Source organism: Babylonia areolata, chromosome 16 (assembly GCF_041734735.1).
Source record: "Babylonia areolata isolate BAREFJ2019XMU chromosome 16, ASM4173473v1, whole genome shotgun sequence".
Taxonomy (NCBI): Eukaryota; Metazoa; Mollusca; class Gastropoda; order Neogastropoda; family Buccinidae; genus Babylonia; species Babylonia areolata.
The window spans coordinates 30,045,329-30,064,304 of NC_134891.1; the positions used below are offsets into that span (position 1 = coordinate 30,045,329).

The 18,976-nt window shown below is 43.0% G+C and overlaps 1 protein-coding gene across 1 annotated transcript in view; it reads right to left on the reverse strand.

Annotated features, from left to right (window-relative positions):
• Positions 1–7,050: 7,050 nt before the first annotated feature.
• LOC143291311 (uncharacterized) overlaps positions 7,051–18,976 on the reverse strand; it is a 34,527-nt gene continuing 22,601 nt past the window's right edge. The window contains exons 10-16 of the mRNA XM_076601165.1: positions 18,703–18,833; positions 17,545–17,642; positions 16,079–16,228; positions 12,623–12,737; positions 12,237–12,363; positions 10,131–10,244; positions 7,051–8,801 (exon numbers count right to left, since the gene is read on the reverse strand). Of these exons, the coding sequence (XP_076457280.1) occupies positions 8,614–8,801; positions 10,131–10,244; positions 12,237–12,363; positions 12,623–12,737; positions 16,079–16,228; positions 17,545–17,642; positions 18,703–18,833 (923 nt within the window). The 3' untranslated portion in view covers positions 7,051–8,613. The remainder of the gene's footprint in view (positions 8,802–10,130; positions 10,245–12,236; positions 12,364–12,622; positions 12,738–16,078; positions 16,229–17,544; positions 17,643–18,702; positions 18,834–18,976) is intronic.

Sequence of the window (18,976 nt, forward strand, 5' to 3'; positions counted from 1 at the left end):
GACATTAATGATTTCAAAACTATGACTCTCTACAATGGAGTTATCAGCCTTCTTATCCATACTCTTTGAAAAATTATAATTTCAGAAAATTGTTCATTATAATTGAGTTCTTCACAGACTGTTAAATTGGATGAGAACAGAATCTGAAGGTTCTTTATGTGGATTTCAGTCCATATTTATGTGGGGTAAGTATTTTGGATTTTTATGTATGTCTCTTATTGCCAAACCAGATGGCTTGTGCTTTATTTGTATATAAAAATAAAACACAAGCTGATTGCATTTATAGTTTGTTTGAAAGAGACTGCATCACCTGGACATGGTTAGGGTGTCATCTCCAAACTGGGCAGTTATGTTCAACGTTCCATACCCCAGACAGCAGAGCCATTTGGGTCAACACAGGCAGGCCCAACTAAGATTCACAAGGGGTGTTCACAGTGAGACCCACCTTGGTTTCAACTGGGATCCCAGTGGGAAATCCCATGTCTGGTATACCACTGGGGAAATGGGACAGCCTATCGAAAACCCATTTCAAATGGGTTTACCACATAAATACCACCTGACATCTAGTGGTATTATGATGGGCTGTCCCATGTCCCTGTGGTATTATGATGGGCTGTCCTATGTCCCTGTGGTATTTTGATGGGCTGTCCCATGTCCCTGTGGTATTATGATGGGCTGTCCCATGTCCCTGTGGTATTATGATGGGCTGTCCCATGTCCCTGTGGTATTATGATGGGCTGTCCCATGTCCCCAGTGGTATTATGATGGGCTGTCCAATGTCCCTGTGGTATTATGATGGGCTGTCCCATGTCCCTGGTATTATGATGGGCTGTCCCATGTCCCTGGTATTATGATGGGCTGTCCCATGTCCCTGGTATTATGATGGGCTGTCCAATGTCCCTGTGGTATTATGATGGGCTGTCCCATGTCCCTGTGGTATTATGATGGGCTGTCCCATGTCCCTGTGGTATTATGATGGGCTGTCCCATGTCCCTGGTATTATGATGGGCTGTCCAATGTCCCTGTGGTATTATGATGGGCTGTCCCATGTCCCTGTGGTATTATGATGGGCTGTCCCATGTCCCTGTGGTATTATGATGGGCTGTCCCATGTCCCTGGTATTATGATGGGCTGTCCCATGTCCCTGTGGTATTATGATGGGCTGTCCCATGTCCCTGTGGTATTATGATGGGTCCCATGTCCCTGTGGTATTATGATGGGCTGTCCCTGTCCCTGTGGTATTATGATGGGCTGTCCCATGTCCCTGGTATTATGATGGGCTGTCCCATGTCCCTGTGGTATTATGATGGGCTGTCCAATGTCCCTGTGGTATTATGATGGGCTGTCCCCTGTCCCTGTGGTATTATGATGGGCTGTCCCATGTCCCAGTGGTATTATGATGGACTGTCCTGTCCCTGTGGTATTATGATGGGCTGTCCTATCCCTGTGGTATTATGATAGGCTGTCCCATGTCCCTGTGGTATTATGATGGGCTGTCCCCTGTCCCTGTGGCATTATGATGGGCTGTCCTATCCCTGTGGTATTATGATAGGCTGTCCCCTGTCCCTGTGGCATTATGATGGGCTGTCCAATGTCCCTGTGGTATGATGGGCTGTCCAATGTCCCTGTGGTATTATGATGGGCTGTCCCATGTCCCTGTGGTATTATGATGGGCTGTCCCATGTCCCCAGTGGTATTATGATGGGCTGTCCCATGTCCCTGTGGTATTATGATGGGCTGTCCCATGTCCCTGTGGTATTATGATGGGCTGTCCCATGTCCCTGTGGTATTATGATGGGCTGTCCCATGTCCCTGTGGTATTATGATGGGCTGTCCAATGTCCCTGTGGTATTATGATGGGCTGTCCCATGTCCCTGGTATTATGATGGGCTGTCCCATGTCCCCAGTGGTATTATGATGGGCTGTCCCATGTCCCTGTGGTATTATGATGGGCTGTCCCATGTCCCTGTGGTATTATGATGGGCTGTCCCCTGTCCCTGTGGTATTATGATGGGCTGTACCCTGTCCCTGTGGTATTATGATGGGCTGTCTCTGTGGTATTATGATGGGCTGTCCCATGTCCCTGGTATTATGATGGGCTGTCCCATGTCCCTGTGGTATTATGATGGGCTGTCCCATGTCCCTGTGGTATTATGATGGGCTGTCCCATGTCCCCAGTGGTATTATGATGGGCTGTCCAATGTCCCTGTGGTATTATGATGGGCTGTCCCTGTCTCTGTGGTATTATGATGGGCTGTCCCCTGTGGTATTATGATGGGCTGTCCCATGTCCCTGTGGTATTATGATGGGCTGTCCAATGTCCCTGTGGTATTATGATGGGCTGTCCCATGCCCCCAGTGGTATTATGATGGGCTGTCCCATGCCCCCAGTGGTTTTATGATGGGCTGTCCCATGTCCCTGTGGTATTATGATGGGCTGTTCCATGTCCCTGTGGTATTATGATGGGCTGTCCCATGTCCCCAGCGGTAAGATGGGCTGTCCCATGTCCCTGTGGTATTTTAATGGGCTGTCCAATGTCCCCAGACATACATACATATTGATAGTTTAAGTTTCTCATGGAGGTATCACTGCATTTGGGCAAATTCTTATATGCTACACCACATCTGCCTGACAGTGGAAGGTGGCAGAATGGTTAAGACACTCACATGGCAATACAGTATCTAGGAGGGTGTGGGTTTGATTCCCCCTCTCAGACTTTCTCCAAAGTTTAACTACAAAAATCAAAAGCTGAGCATCTGGTCATTCCTTAGTTCATAGTTTGTTAACAGTTCCACTGATCATGATGCCTGTACAGATGTAAGTGGTGACAGTGGCATGGCTGTAGCAGCAGTTGTGGTTCATCTTTTGGAAACAGCTGAAGTTGCCACAGTTGGGTGTACTCCATTTCATTTCAACAAGGGAGGAATAGCATCACACAAGACCACACAAACTGCACCAACAAAGTTAATCCACAGTCCTTTAAAAATCTTTAATACCTGTGTATCTATTCTTGTGCGACACCAAAATATAGTTACCGATGTGAAACGCCTTTATAAATGATGATTAAATTCAGACATCATAAAGAGTTGCTGATGTCAAACACCATAATAAATGATGATTCATTTCAGACACTGTGTGTGGAATGATCCATACATGCTACACCACATCTGCTTTATAAAAGAAAAAGGAACAGATGCCTGTCTGATGTGCATCGAGAGTCCGTCTTTGGAATGTATCAAACAGAACAAAATGGAAATGAAATAAGTATACAAAATAAACAAGTAAGCACGTTAAAATGTAATAAAAAGATGTCCATTCTGTGTTCCTTTATCAGTTCAACCTCCACACGATACATCCTCTGTACAGATACCTTCTATCATGATCAATCCATAAACCTTAAGACTGGTCATTTGCAAAAAGTGTTGCACCACTAATTTATCCCCTATTTGTGCAAGTTCACTCTCAATGTTGATCTTCATTTTTATAAAATATTTTGAATCACCGCAAGATTTCTGAAACTTCTGTGCGCAGCATTCTCCATTGAAAACCTGGCAGTATGAATCGAACATGGATGGAGAGTAAGCAGGCAGACACATTTCAGTGCCTTCAACAAAATCACAGTGTTGGTAAACAAACACAAGATGTGCTCCCCAGCAGCACATTGACTGCCACAGAGATTCCGCCGACATGGGTTGTGCTCACACACTGTACACACTGCCAGTTCAACACTGCACAGACCACACCACAGCATTGCCACACAGCCCACAAACACCTTTACTTGATCAACACAGAAACATCACATTGTTGTTTGACACACACTGAACAAACATCACATTGTTGTTTGACACACACTGAACAAACATCACATTGTTGTTTGACACACACTGAACAACACATCACATTGTTGTTTGACACACACTGAACAAACATCACATTGTTGTTTGACACACACTGAACAAACATCACATTGTTGTTTGACACACACTGAACAATACATCACATTGTTGTTTGACACACACTGAACAATACATCACATTGTTGTTTGACACACACTGAACAAACATCACATTGTTGTTTGACACACACTGAACAGTACATCACATTGTTTGACACACACTGAACAATACATCATGTTGTTTGACACACACTGAACAATACATCACATTGTTTGACACACACTGAACAATACATCACATTGTTTGACATACACTGAACAGTACATCACATTGTTTGACACACACTGAACAATACATCACGTTGTTTGACACACACTGAACAAACATCACATTGTTGTTTGACACACACTGAACAAACATCACGTTGTTTGACACACACTGAACAATACATCATGTTGTTTGACACACACTGAACAATACATCACATTGTTTGACACACACTGAACAATACATCACATTGTTTGACATACACTGAACAGTACATCACATTGTTTGACACACACTGAACAATACATCACATTGTTGTTTGACACACACTGAACAGTACATCACATTGTTTGACACACACTGAACAATACATCACATTGTTGTTTGACACACACTGAACAATACATCACATTGTTGTTTGACACACACTGAACAGTACATCACATTGTTTGACACACACTGAACAATACATCATGTTGTTTGACACACACTGAACAATACATCACATTGTTTGACACACACTGAACAATACATCACATTGTTTGACATACATTGAACAGTACATCACATTGTTTGACACACACTGAACAATACATCACGTTGTTTGACACACACTGAACAAACATCACATTGTTGTTTGACACACACTGAACAATACATCATGTTGTTGTTTGACACACACTGAACAAACATCACATTGTTGTTTGACACACACTGAACAAACATCACGTTGTTTGACATACACTGAACAAACATCACATTGTTGTTTGACACACACTGAACAAACATCACATTGTTATTTTACACACACTGAACAATACATCATGTTGTTTGACACACACTGAACAAACATCACATTGTTGTTTGACACACACTGAACAAACATCACATTGTTATTTTACACACACTGAACAAACATCACATTGTTGTTTGACACACACTGAACAAACATCACATTGTTACTTGACACACACTGAACAAACATCACATTGTTGTTTGACACACACTGAACAAACATCACGTTGTTTGACATACACTGAACAAACATCACATTGTTTGACACACACTGAACAAACATCACGTTGTTTGACACACACTGAACAATACATCACATTGTTGTTTGACACACACTGAACAATACATCACATTGTTATTTGACACACACTGAACAATACATCACATTGTTGTTTGACACACACTGAACAATACATCACATTGTTGTTTGACACACACTGAACAATACATCACATTGTTATTTGACACACACTGAACAAACATCACATTGTTGTTTGACACACACTGAACAATACATCACATTGTTGTTTGACACACACTGAACAATACATCATGTTGTTTGACACACACTGAACAATACATCACATTGTTGTTTGACACACACTGAACAATACATCACATTGTTTGACACACACTGAACAGTACATCACATTGTTTGACACACACTGAACAATACATCACATTGTTGTTTGACACACACTGAACAATACATCACATTGTTGTTTGACATACACTGAACAATACATCATGTTGTTTGACACACACTGAACAATACATCACATTGTTGTTTGACACACACTGAACAATACATCACATTGTTTGACACACACTGAACAATACATCACATTGTTTGACACACACTGAACAAACATCACATTGTTGTTTGACACACACTGAACAAACATCACGTTGTTTGACACACACTGAACAATACATCATGTTGTTTGACACACACTGAACAATACATCACATTGTTTGACACACACTGAACAATACATCACATTGTTATTTGACACACACTGAACAATACATCACATTGTTTGACACACACTGAACAATACATCACATTGTTGTTTGACACACACTGAACAATACATCACATTGTTGTTTGACATACACTGAACAATACATCATGTTGTTTGACATACACTGAACAAACATCACGTTGTTTGACACACACTGAACAATACATCACATTGTTGTTTGACACACACTGAACAATACATCACATTGTTGTTTGACATACACTGAACAAACATCACATTGTTACTTGACACACACTGAACAATACATCACATTGTTGTTTGACACACACTGAACAATACACCACATTGTTTGACACACACTGAACAAACATCACGTTGTTTGACACACACTGAACAATACATCACGTTGTTTGACCACACTGAACAAACATCACGTTGTTTGACACACACTGAACAATACATCATGTTGTTTGACACACACTGAACAATACATCACATTGTTATTTGACACACACTGAACAATACATCACATTGCTGTTTGACACACACTGAACAATACATCACATTGCTGTTTGACACACACTGAACAATACATCACATTGTTATTTGACACACACTGAACAATACACCACATTGTTGTTTGACACACACTGAACGATACATCACATTGCTGTTTGACACACACTGAACAAACATCACATTGTTTGACACACACTGAACAAACATCACATTGTTTGACACACACTGAACAAACATCACATTGCTGTTTGACACACACTGAACAATACATCACATTGTTGTTTGACACACACTGAACAATACATCACATTGTTATTTGACACACACTGAACAATACATCACATTGTTATTTGACACACACTGAACAAACATCACATTGTTTGACACACACTGAACAATACACCACATTGTTGTTTGACACACACTGAACGATACATCACATTGCTGTTTGACACACACTGAACAAACATCACATTGCTGTTTGACACACACTGAACAATACATCACATTGTTGTTTGACACACACTGAACAAACATCACATTGTTGTTTGACACACACAGAGAAGAAAACACCACATTGTTATCTGACACACACAGAGAAGAAAACACCACATTGTTATCTGACACACACAGAGAAGAAAACACCACATTGTTATCTGACACACACAGAGAACAAAACACCACATTGTTATCTGACACACACAGAGAAGAAAACACCACATTGTTATCTGACACACACAGAGAAGAAAACACCACATTGTTATCTGACACACACAGAGAACAAAACACCTGTTTCACTCCTGTCAACGGATCACATTCACAAACTGAGCAAATCACAAACTGAACAAGACACAAAAAGAACTTCTCAAAACCTGAACAATACACAAACTGAACAACTGACAGAAGCGAACAATTCACAAACTGAACAGTACACAAACTGGACAATTCACAAATTGGAACAATACACAACAGCAGCTGGTCCTTCAGCCTTCAGACCCACAATCCTCGGCAAAATGATGATGGCAGTGTGAATGGAGTTGTTAACATCAGGGGTTAATGTCGACATCCACCTCCCGTAATATGGCTGCTAGGGATTAACATCCCAAGCAAGTGGGAGAAGGGGAGGGGACTTGTTTAACACCACACTGACACCCTGTTAAGATGGACAGTGAGAAAGGACTTATCTAACACCACACTGACACCACCAGAACGACACCCTCAGAATGATACCCTGTTAAGATGGACAGTGAGAAAGGACTTATCTAACACCACAATGACACCACCAGAATGACACCATGTTAAGATGGACAGTGAGAAAGGACTTATCTAACACCACAATGACACCACCAGAATGACACCATGTTAAGATGGACAGTGAGAAAGGACTTATCTAACACCACAATGACACCACCAGAACACCATGTTAAGATGGACAGTGAGAAAGGACTTATCTAACACCACAATGACACCACCAGAATGACACCATGTTAAGATGCACAGTGAGAAAGGACCTATCTGACACCACACTAACACCACCAGAACGACACCACCAGAACACCATGTTAAGATGCACAGTGAGAAAGGACCTATCTGACACCACCTGAATGACACCACATCAAGATGGGCACTGAAAATGGTGGGTGTCAATGATTTGAACACGCAGCATTCTGACCAATGGGCCATGCAGGCTCAGTGTTTAAAAGGAACAAGTAGGAAAAATCAAACTCTTTTGTTACACAAGTGCAGTGAATCATACAGACTGCACAATAATATCTGCAGAAAAGAAAAGAAAAGAAACAAACAAACAAAAAAAGACTTGAATTTCTGAGACAGATGAATGGCCCCGTGAGCAGACACCTGTCCATTTCCACTGCTTATATCACACAACTAATCACAACACCTTCAGTAACCCCAAATAATGAACAATCATAACATCAATGTACCCAACACTGTTCACCAAACGTCATTCTCTGAGCCAGTAAAATAAACCACCTACAAGACACCCTCCATACACGTTTGCATCATGATACACAAAGAACAAAAGACAAAAAATGGATTAAAAAAATTTAAAAAGAAAAGAAAAAAGCTGGCTGAAATGTATACAGTTAAAAACCCAGATCAGCTGTGGAGAGTCTAGACAGAAGCAGTCATCAATAAGTGGCAGCGTGGCCTCCTTTCCGCCAGTCAGCGTAAGCCTCCACAGCGTCGTTCAGCTTGGAGATGGCGTTGACGCAGCTCAGTCCCTCGGAGACAGGGACCATGGTCTGTGAGGTCAGGGCCTGCACTATTTCCATGGGAAACACGTCCCTGCCTCCTGGGGCTGCCTCCGACTGCACGTCTGTCACACAGCAGATCAGCTTCGTTGTCAGAACACTGGCACATGTCATGTCATAGAACACAGCACCAAACGTCAGCTTCATTGTCACTGTCATGGAACACTGCCACAAGACAGCTTCACTGTCATAGAACACAGCACCACAAGTCAGCTTCACTGTCACAGAACACAGCACCACAAGTCAGCTTCACTGTCACAGAACACAGCACCACAAGTCAGCTTCATTGTCACTGTCACAGAACACAGCACCACAAGTCAGCTTCACTGTCACAGAACACAGCACCACAAGTCAGCTTCATTGTCACAGAACACAGCACCACAAGTCAGCTTCACTGTCACAGAACACAGCACCACAAGTCAGCTTCATTGTCACTGTCACAGAACACAGCACCACAAGTCAGCTTCACTGTCACTGTCACAGAACACAGCACCACAAGTCAGCTTCACTGTCACAGAACACAGCACCACAAGTCAGCTTCATTGTCACAGAACACAGCACCACAAGTCAGCTTCATTGTCACAGAACACAGCACACCAAGTCAGCTTCATTGTCACAGAACACAGCGCCACAAGACAGCTTCATTGTCACTGTCACAGAACACAGCACCACAGGTCTGTGTATCAATCACTTTCATACAATTTATCACCCACTTTCAGACATTTTATCATTCGCTGGTCAATAACACACAACTCACTTTCATACAGAGTGTCGTCACTGATCAACAACACACAACTCACTTTCATACAGAGTGTCGTCGCTGGTCAATAACACACAACTCACTTTCATACAGAGTGTCGTCGCTGGTCAACAACACACAATCACTTTCATACAGAGTGTCGTCACTGGTCAATTACACACAACTCACTTTCATACAGAGTGTCGTCGCTGGTCAACAACACACAACTCACTTTCATACAGAGTGTCGTCACTGGTCAACAACACACAACTCACTTTCATACAGAGTGCCGTCGTTGGGCAACAACACACAACTCACTTTCATACAGAGTGTCGTCACTGGTCAATTACACACAACTCACTTTCATACAGAGTGTCGTCGCTGGTCAACAACACACAACTCACTTTCATACAGAGTGTCGTCACTGGTCAACAACACACAACTCACTTTCATACAGAGTGTCGTCACTGGTCAACAACACACAACTCACTTTCATACAGAGTGTCGTCACTGGTCAACAACACACAACTCACTTTCATACAGAGTGTCGTCACTGGTCAACAACACACAACTCACTTTCATACAGAGTGTCGTCGATGGGAGACAACTCACTTTCATACAGAGTGTCGTTGATGGGAGACAACACGCAACTCACTTTCATACAGAGTGTCGTCACTGGGCAACAGCTGCTGATGGATCCGTGGAGCATTCACCGCTGCCTTCAGGTCCATGTCAAAGAAGAACGAGTTGGCCAGAGTCTCCACCACACCTGAACACAACATTTGTCGTCCATGTGTCAGTCATGTGATGTGGTAATGTGGTAGATGTCAGTCATGTGATAATGTGTTAGATGTATCAGTCATTGCGATGTGGTCTTTATCTTTGTCGTGATGACATGGTAGATGTTTTGGTCATGACAATGTGGTTCATGTGTCAGTCATAATGTGGCAGATGAGTCAGTCGTGTGATGTGGCAGATGTGTCAGTCATGTGTTGTGGTAGATGTGTCAGTTGTGTGATGTGGCAGATGTATCAGTCGTGTGATGTGGCGGATGTGTCAGTCATATGATAATGTGTTAGATGTATCAATCATTGCGCCGTGGTCTTTGTCTTCATCGTGATGACATGGTAGATGTTTTGGTCATGACAATGTGGTTCATGTGTCAGTCATAATGATGTTGTAGATGTGTAAGTCATAATGATGTGGTATATGTATCAGCCATGCGATGTGGTCCATGTGTCAGTCATAATGATGTGGTAGATGTGTAAGTCATGATGTGGTAGATGTATCAACCATGTGATGTGGTCCATGTGTCAGTCATTATGACATGGTAGATGTGTCAGTCATTATGATATGGTAGATGTGTCAGTCATGTGACGTGGTAGATGTGTCGGTCATGTGATGTGGTAGATGTGTCAGTCATGATGTGGTCCATGTGTCAGTCACGATATGGTAGATGTGTCAGTCATGATGTGTCAGTCATGTGACATGGTAGATGTGTCGGTCATGTGATGTGGTAGATGTGTCAGTCATGATGTGGTCCATGTGTCAGTCATGATATGGTAGATGCGTCAGTCACGATATGGTAGATGTGTCAGTCATTATGATGTGGTAGATGTGTCAGTCGTGATGTAGTCCATGTTTCGTTCACAATGATATGGTAGATGTGTCAGTCATTATGATGTGGTAGATGTGTCAGTCATGTGTTGTGGTAGATTTGTCAGTCATGTGTTGTGGTCCATGTGTCATTCACGATGATAAGGTAGATGTGTCAGTCATTATGATGTGGTAGATGTGTCAGTCATGTGTTGTGGTAGATGTGTCAGTCATGTGATGTGGTCCATGTGTCATTCACAATGATAAGGTCTGTGTGTCAATCATGATGACATGGTAAAGAGAGTGTAAAGCAGAGAAAATGCGTTGGGTTTCGCTTCTGGTTAGGCATCTGCTTAGCAGATGTGGTGTAGTGTATATGGATTTGTCTAAACGCAGTGACGCCTCCTTGAGTAACTTAACTGAACTAATGTGGTAAATGTGTCGTAATGTGTTAGATGTATCAGTCATTGTGATGTGGTCTTTGTCTTTGTCGTGATAACATGGTAGATGTTTCATTCATGACAATGTGGTCCATGTGTCAGTCATGATGCAATGATGTGGTAGATGTGTCAGTCATGATGTAATGATGTGGTAGATGTGTCAGTCCCGATGTAATGTGGTCCATGTGTCAGTCATGATGTAATGTGGTTCACGTGTCAGTCGTGATGAAATGTGGTAGACGTGTCAGTCATGATGTAATGATGTGGTAGACGTGTCAGTCATATGTAACAATGTGGTGGATGTGTCAGTCATGGTGTAATGATGTGGTAGATGTGTCAGTCATGATATAACAATGTGGTAGATGTGTTAGTCATGATGTAATGTGGTTCTTGTGTCAGTCATGACGTAATGTGGTTCTTGTGTCAGTCATGATGTAATGTGGTTCTTGTGTCAGTCATGATGGTGTGGTAGATGTGTCAGTCATGATGTAACGTGGTCCTTGTGTCAGTCATGATGGTGTGGTAGATGTGTCAGTCATGATGTAATGTGGTTCTTGTGTCAGTCATGATGGTGTGGTAGATGTGTCAGTCATGATGTAACGTGGTCCTTGTGTCAGTCATGATGGTGTGGTAGATGTGTCAGTCATGATGTAACGATGTGGTAGATGTGTCAGTCATGATGGTGTGGTAGATGTGTCAGTCATGTTGCAGTGATGTGGCAGTACCTGTGATGATGTGGGTGGCGTTGGAGGCCCCGGTGATGATGCGTGTGGCACAGGGGTGCTGTGGGTTGTACACAATGGTGGGCGCCATGCTGGACAGAGGTCGCATCCCTGCCACGATCTGGTTCCTCTGTCACACAGCATGCATCACAACACATCACATCACATCACATCACAGCACTTCATACACACCACATAACACACACCAAACCTCAATTTGCACACAGCACATCGCATCACAGACCATACACAGCGCATCACATCAAACACAACATATCACACACTTGTATATAACATCACACACACAACACACACACATCACAGCACATACACCACATGACATACACATCACATACACCACATCACAACACACACACACACACACTGACCTCATTGATGGGCAGCTCATCAGGTTGGTCACTGAAGGAAAAGTCCAGCATTTCATTGTTGGCCAGAATGCCATCTGATGTCATCAGCTTGGACCCAAACCAGTAGTTGATCGTCCTGCACACACACACACACACACACAAGCACACACACACACACACAAGCACACAACACCCCAACACACACACACACACACAAGCACACAACACCCCAACACAACACCGTTTCTCTTTTATTCTGACTATCCTCTGCTGTAACTACAGTTGGCAGTACTTTGATATTGTGTGCTACAACTACAGTCTTCAATACTTAAATAGTGTGTGCTACAACCAGTCTTCACATCTTAGATATCATGTGCTACAACTAGTCTTCAGTACTTAGATACTATGTGCTACAACTACAGTCTTCAGTACTTAGATACAGTGTGCTACAACTACAGTCTTCACATCTTAGATATCATGTGCTACAACTAGTCTTCAGTACTTAGATACTATGTGCTACAACTACAGTCTTCAAAACTTAAATAGTGTGTGCTACAACCAGTCTTCACATCTTAGATATCATGTGCTACAACCAGTCTTCAGTTCCTAGATATGTGCTACAACTACAGTCTTCAGTACCTAAATATTGTGTGCTACAGCTAGTCTCCAGTACTTACATATCATGTGCTACAACTAGTGTTCAGTACTTAAATACTGTGTGCTACAACTAGTGTTCAGTACTTAAATACTGTGTGCTACAACTAGTGTTCAGTACTTAAATACTGTGTGCTACAACTAGTGTTCAGTACTTAAATACTGTGTGCTACAACTAGTGTTCAGTACTTAAATACTGTGTGCTACAACTAGTGTTCAGTACTTAAATACTGTGTGCTACAACTAGTGCTCAGTACTTAAATATTGTGTGCTACAACTAGTGCTCAGTACTTAAATATTGTGTGCTACAACTAGTGCTCAGTACTTAAATAGTGTGTGCTACAACTAGTGCTCAGTACTTAAATATTGTGTGCTACAACTAGTGTTCAGTACTTAAATAGTGTGTGCTACAACTAGTGCTCAGTACTTAAATACTGTGTGCTACAACTAGTGCTCAGTACTTAAATAGTGTGTGCTACAACTAGTGCTCAGTACTTAAATATTGTGTGCTACAACTAGTGTTCAGTACTTAAATAGTGTGTGCTACAACTAGTGTTCAGTACTTAAATACTGTGTGCTACAACTAGTGCTCAGTACTTAAATAGTGTGTGCTACAACTAGTGCTCAGTACTTAAATATTGTGTGCTACAACTAGTGTTCAGTACTTAAATATTGTGTGCTACAACTAGTGCTCAGTACTTAAATATTGTGTGCTACAACTAGTGTTCAGTACTTAAATAGTGTGTGCTACAACCAGTCTTCACATCTTAGATATCATGTGCTACAACTAGTGTTCAGTACTTAGATACTATGTGCTACAACTACAGTCTTCAGTACTTAAATAGTGTGTGCTACAACCAGTCTTCACATCTTAGATATCATGTGCTACAACTAGTGTTCAGTACTTAGATACTATGTGCTACAACTACAGTCTTCAGTACTTAAATATTGTGTGCTACAACTAGTCTTCAGTACTTACATATCATGTGCTACAGCTTGTCTTCAGTACTTAGATACTATGTGCTACAACTACAGTCTTCAGTACTTAGATACAGTGTGCTACAACTAGTCTTCAGTACTTAGATACTATGTGCTACAACTACAGTCTTCAGTACTTAGATACAGTGTGCTACAACTAGTCTTCAGTACTTAGATACTATGTGCTACAACTACAGTCTTCAGTACTTAGATACAGTGTGCTACAACTAGTCTTCAGTACTTAGATACTATGTGCTACAACTACAGTCTTCAGTACTTAGATACAGTGTGCTACAACTACAGTCTTCAGTACTTAGATACAGTGTGCTACAACTACAGTCTTCAGTACTTAGATACAGTGTGCTACAACTAGTCTTCAGTACTTAGATACTATGTGCTACAACTACAGTCTTCAGTACTTAGATACTATGTGCTACAACTACAGTCTTCAGTACTTAGATACAGTGTGCTACAACTAGTCTTCAGTACTTAGATACTATGTGCTACAACTACAGTCTTCAGTACTTAGATACAGTGTGCTACAACTAGTCTTCAGTACTTAGATACTATGTGCTACAACTACAGTCTTCAGTACTTAGATACAGTGTGCTACAACTACAGTCTTCAGGACTTAGATACAGTGTGCTACAACTAGTCTTCAGTACTTAGATACTATGTGCTACAACTACAGTCTTCAGTACTTAGATACAGTGTGCTACAACTACAGTCTTCAGTACTTAGATACAGTGTGCTACAACTACAGTCTTCAGTACTTAGATACAGTGTGCTACAACTACAGTCTTCAGTACTTAGATACTATGTGCTACAACTACAGTCTTCAGTACTTAGATACTATGTGCTACAACTACAGTCTTCAGTACTTAGATACAGTCTTCAGTACTAAGCTATCCTGTGCTACAACTAGTCTTCAGTACTTAGATACTATGTGCTACAACTACAGTCTTCAGTACTTAGATACTATGTGCTACAACTACAGTCTTCAGTACTTAGATACAGTGTGCTACAACTACAGTCTTCAGTACTTAGATACTATGTGCTACAACTACAGTCTTCAGTACTTAGATACAGTGTGCTACAACTACAGTCTTCAGTACTTAGATACTATGTGCTACAACTACAGTCTTCAGTACTTAGATACAGTGTGCTACAACTACAGTCTTCAGTACTTAGATACAGTGTGCTACAACTAGTCTTCAGTACTTAGATACTATGTGCTACAACTACAGTCTTCAGTACTTAGATACAGTGTGCTACAACTACAGTCTTCAGTACTTAGATACAGTGTGCTACAACTACAGTCTTCAGTACTTAGATACAGTGTGCTACAACTAGTCTTCAGTACTTAGATACTATGTGCTACAACTACAGTCTTCAGTACTTAGATACAGTGTGCTACAACTACAGTCTTCAGTACTTAGATACAGTGTGCTACAACTACAGTCTTCAGTACTTAGATACAGTGTGCTACAACTACAGTCTTCAGTACTTAGATACAGTCTTCAGTACTAAGCTATCCTGTGCTACAACTAGTCTTCAGTGTGCTAAGGGTAAGAGAGACCATCACTGGACAGACAAAGGGTAAGGGAGATCACCAACTGAGGGACTTACAGGGTAAGGGAGATCACCAACTGAGGGACTTACAGGGTAAGGGAGACCATCACTGGCGGGACTTACAGGGTAAGGGAGACCATCACGGTAAGGGAGACCATCAGTGGAGGGACTTACAGGGTAAGGGAGACCATCACTGGCGTGACTTACAGGGTAAGGGAGACCATCAGTGGAGGGACTTACAGGGTAAGGGAGACCATCAGTGGAGGGACTTACAGGGTAAGGGAGACCATCACTTCACTGGAGTCGATGACGGAGAGGTGGGTGGTTCCCAGGTTAGGGGTGGGGGCGATAACAGGGCCGTAGTAATCGGCATCGTGGGAACTGTTGTCCACCTTCTCCCTCAGCTTGGCTGCGAACGACTCGCTGCACATCATGTACACACATCAATCGCAACACACCATGTACACACATCACTCATTACACATCATGTACACACAACATGTCACTCACTGCACACCATGTACACACATCACTCATTACACATCATGTACACACAACACGTCACTCACTGCACACCATGTACACACATCACTCACTGCACACCATGTACACACATCAATCTCTACACACCATGTACACACATCACTCACTACACATCATGTACACACAACACTCACTACACACCATGTACACACAACATGTCACTGCACATCATGTACACACAACACTCACTGCACACCATGTACACACATCACTCACTACACACACCATGTACATACAACTCTCACTGCACACACCATGTACACACAACATATCACTCACTACACACCATGTACACACAACATATCACTCACTACACACATCATTCTCTGCACACACCATGTACACACATCATCCTCTGCACACACCATGTACACACATCATTCTCTGCACACACCGTGTACACACACCATTCACTGCACACACCATGTACACACATCATTCACTGCACACACCATGTACACACATCATTCTCTGCACACACCAAGTACACACATCATTCAGTACACACACCATGTACACACATCATTCTCTGCACACACCATGTACAACACACACCATGTACACACATCATTCTCTGCACACACCAAGTACACACATCATTCAGTACACACACCATGTACACACATCATTCTCTGCACACACCATGTACAACACACACCATGTACACACATCATTCACTGCACACACCATGTACACACATCATTCACTGCACACACCATGTACACATCATTCACTGCACACACCATGTACACACATCATTCACTGCACACACCATGTACACACATCATTCACTGCACACACCATGTACACACAATGACAACACTGCAGCAGTGCAGGATCTCTTCCATTGTGTGGCCTTCAGGTAACCTGTCTGTACCACACAGGGTCAGTGTGTAGCAATGGTTTTTCACTGTGTTTGGACAGCCACCGTACTGCACTTCCCAACACAGCACACAACCCTTCCCAACACAGCACACAACCCTTCCCAACACAGCGCACAACCCTTCCCAACACAGCACACAGCCCTTCCCCACACAGCACACAACCCTTCCCAACACAGCACACAACCTTTCCCAACACAGCACACAACCCTTCCCAACACAGCACACAACCCTTCCCAACACAGCACACAGTGCACAACCCTTCCCAACACAGCACACAACGCACAACCCTTCCCAACACAGCGCACAACCCACCTGAGGAAGAGAGCAGTGGCGTTCTCAATGTCCTCCTTGAATTCAGGGTTAGCCGGGTCACCCAGCAAACCCCTGTGGCCGAAGCCAAACTTGAAGGTCTGCACAACGTCACACAGCGTCACACACCACGACACATTTACACACTGACACACACCGTAACACACAGGCACACACCGTGACATAATGTAACACACCATTACACACTGACTCACACTGTGACACACCATTACATACTGAAAGACACTGTAACACACTGACACACACAGTGACATACTGACACACACAGTAACCCACTGACACACACAGTGACACACTGACACGCACAGTGACACACTGACACACACACACAGTGACACACTGACACACAGTGACACACTGACACACAGTGACACACTGACACACAGTGACACACTGACACACACCGTGACACACTGGCACAGACACTGATCCCTGTTCTAACTGAGGCAGCTGCTTGCAGCACAAGCACTGTAAGAAAACACAATTCATGAATGAAAGGAATCTACAGCATCTTGATATATATCAATGGAATTAACTACACCTTGAAAAATGACTGTGGTAAGAAACCTTATGCCACAAACTGAGAAAGACCATGATAATTTATATACAGACCAAACGATGTGTGTGTGTGTGTGTGTGTGTGTGTGTATGCGCATGTATGTGCACATTTGTACGCGTGTGTGTTTTGGTGTGTGCGTACATGTGTGTGTGTGTGAATGTGTGTGTGTGTGTGTGAATGCATGTGTGCATGCATGTGTGTGTGTGTGCCTGTGTGGGTGCATGCATGCACATGTGTGTGTGTGTGTGTGTGCGCATACGTTCATGTGTGTGTGCGTGCGGAGATGTATGTGTGTGTGTGTGTGCATGTGTGAGTGCAGGTGTGTGTGTTCTGCATGTATGCACACGTTCGTGCATGCATGCATGTGTGTGTGTGTGTGCGTGTGTGTGTATGTGTGTGACAGAGAGAGAGTGAGGGAAAGAGAGAGAGAGAGAGGGAGACAGACAGACAGAGAGAGAGGGAGAGAGAGAGAGCGAGGGAGTGAGGGAGGGAGAGAGGGAGAGTGAGAGAGAGAAAGAGAGGGAGAGAGAGACAGAGGGAGAGAGAGACAGAGGGAGAGAGAGACAGAGGGAGAGAGGCACCTCAATCATGTGCTGAAAGGTGAGGGGCAGGCCAGTGCTGTGGGCGGTCCAGTTGAATCCCTGCAGCATGTTCAGCATCAGGGCCACCACCGGGCCTGACGACGGGGCCGGCATTCCCAGCACCCTGTGGTCTGCAACATCACGCACTGTGTGTGTTCTCTGCTTCGTGTCAACACCACGCACTGTGTGTGTTCTCTGCTTCGTGTCAACACCACGCACTGTGTGTGTTCTCTGCTTCGTGTCAACACCATGCACTGTGTGTGTTCTCTGCTTC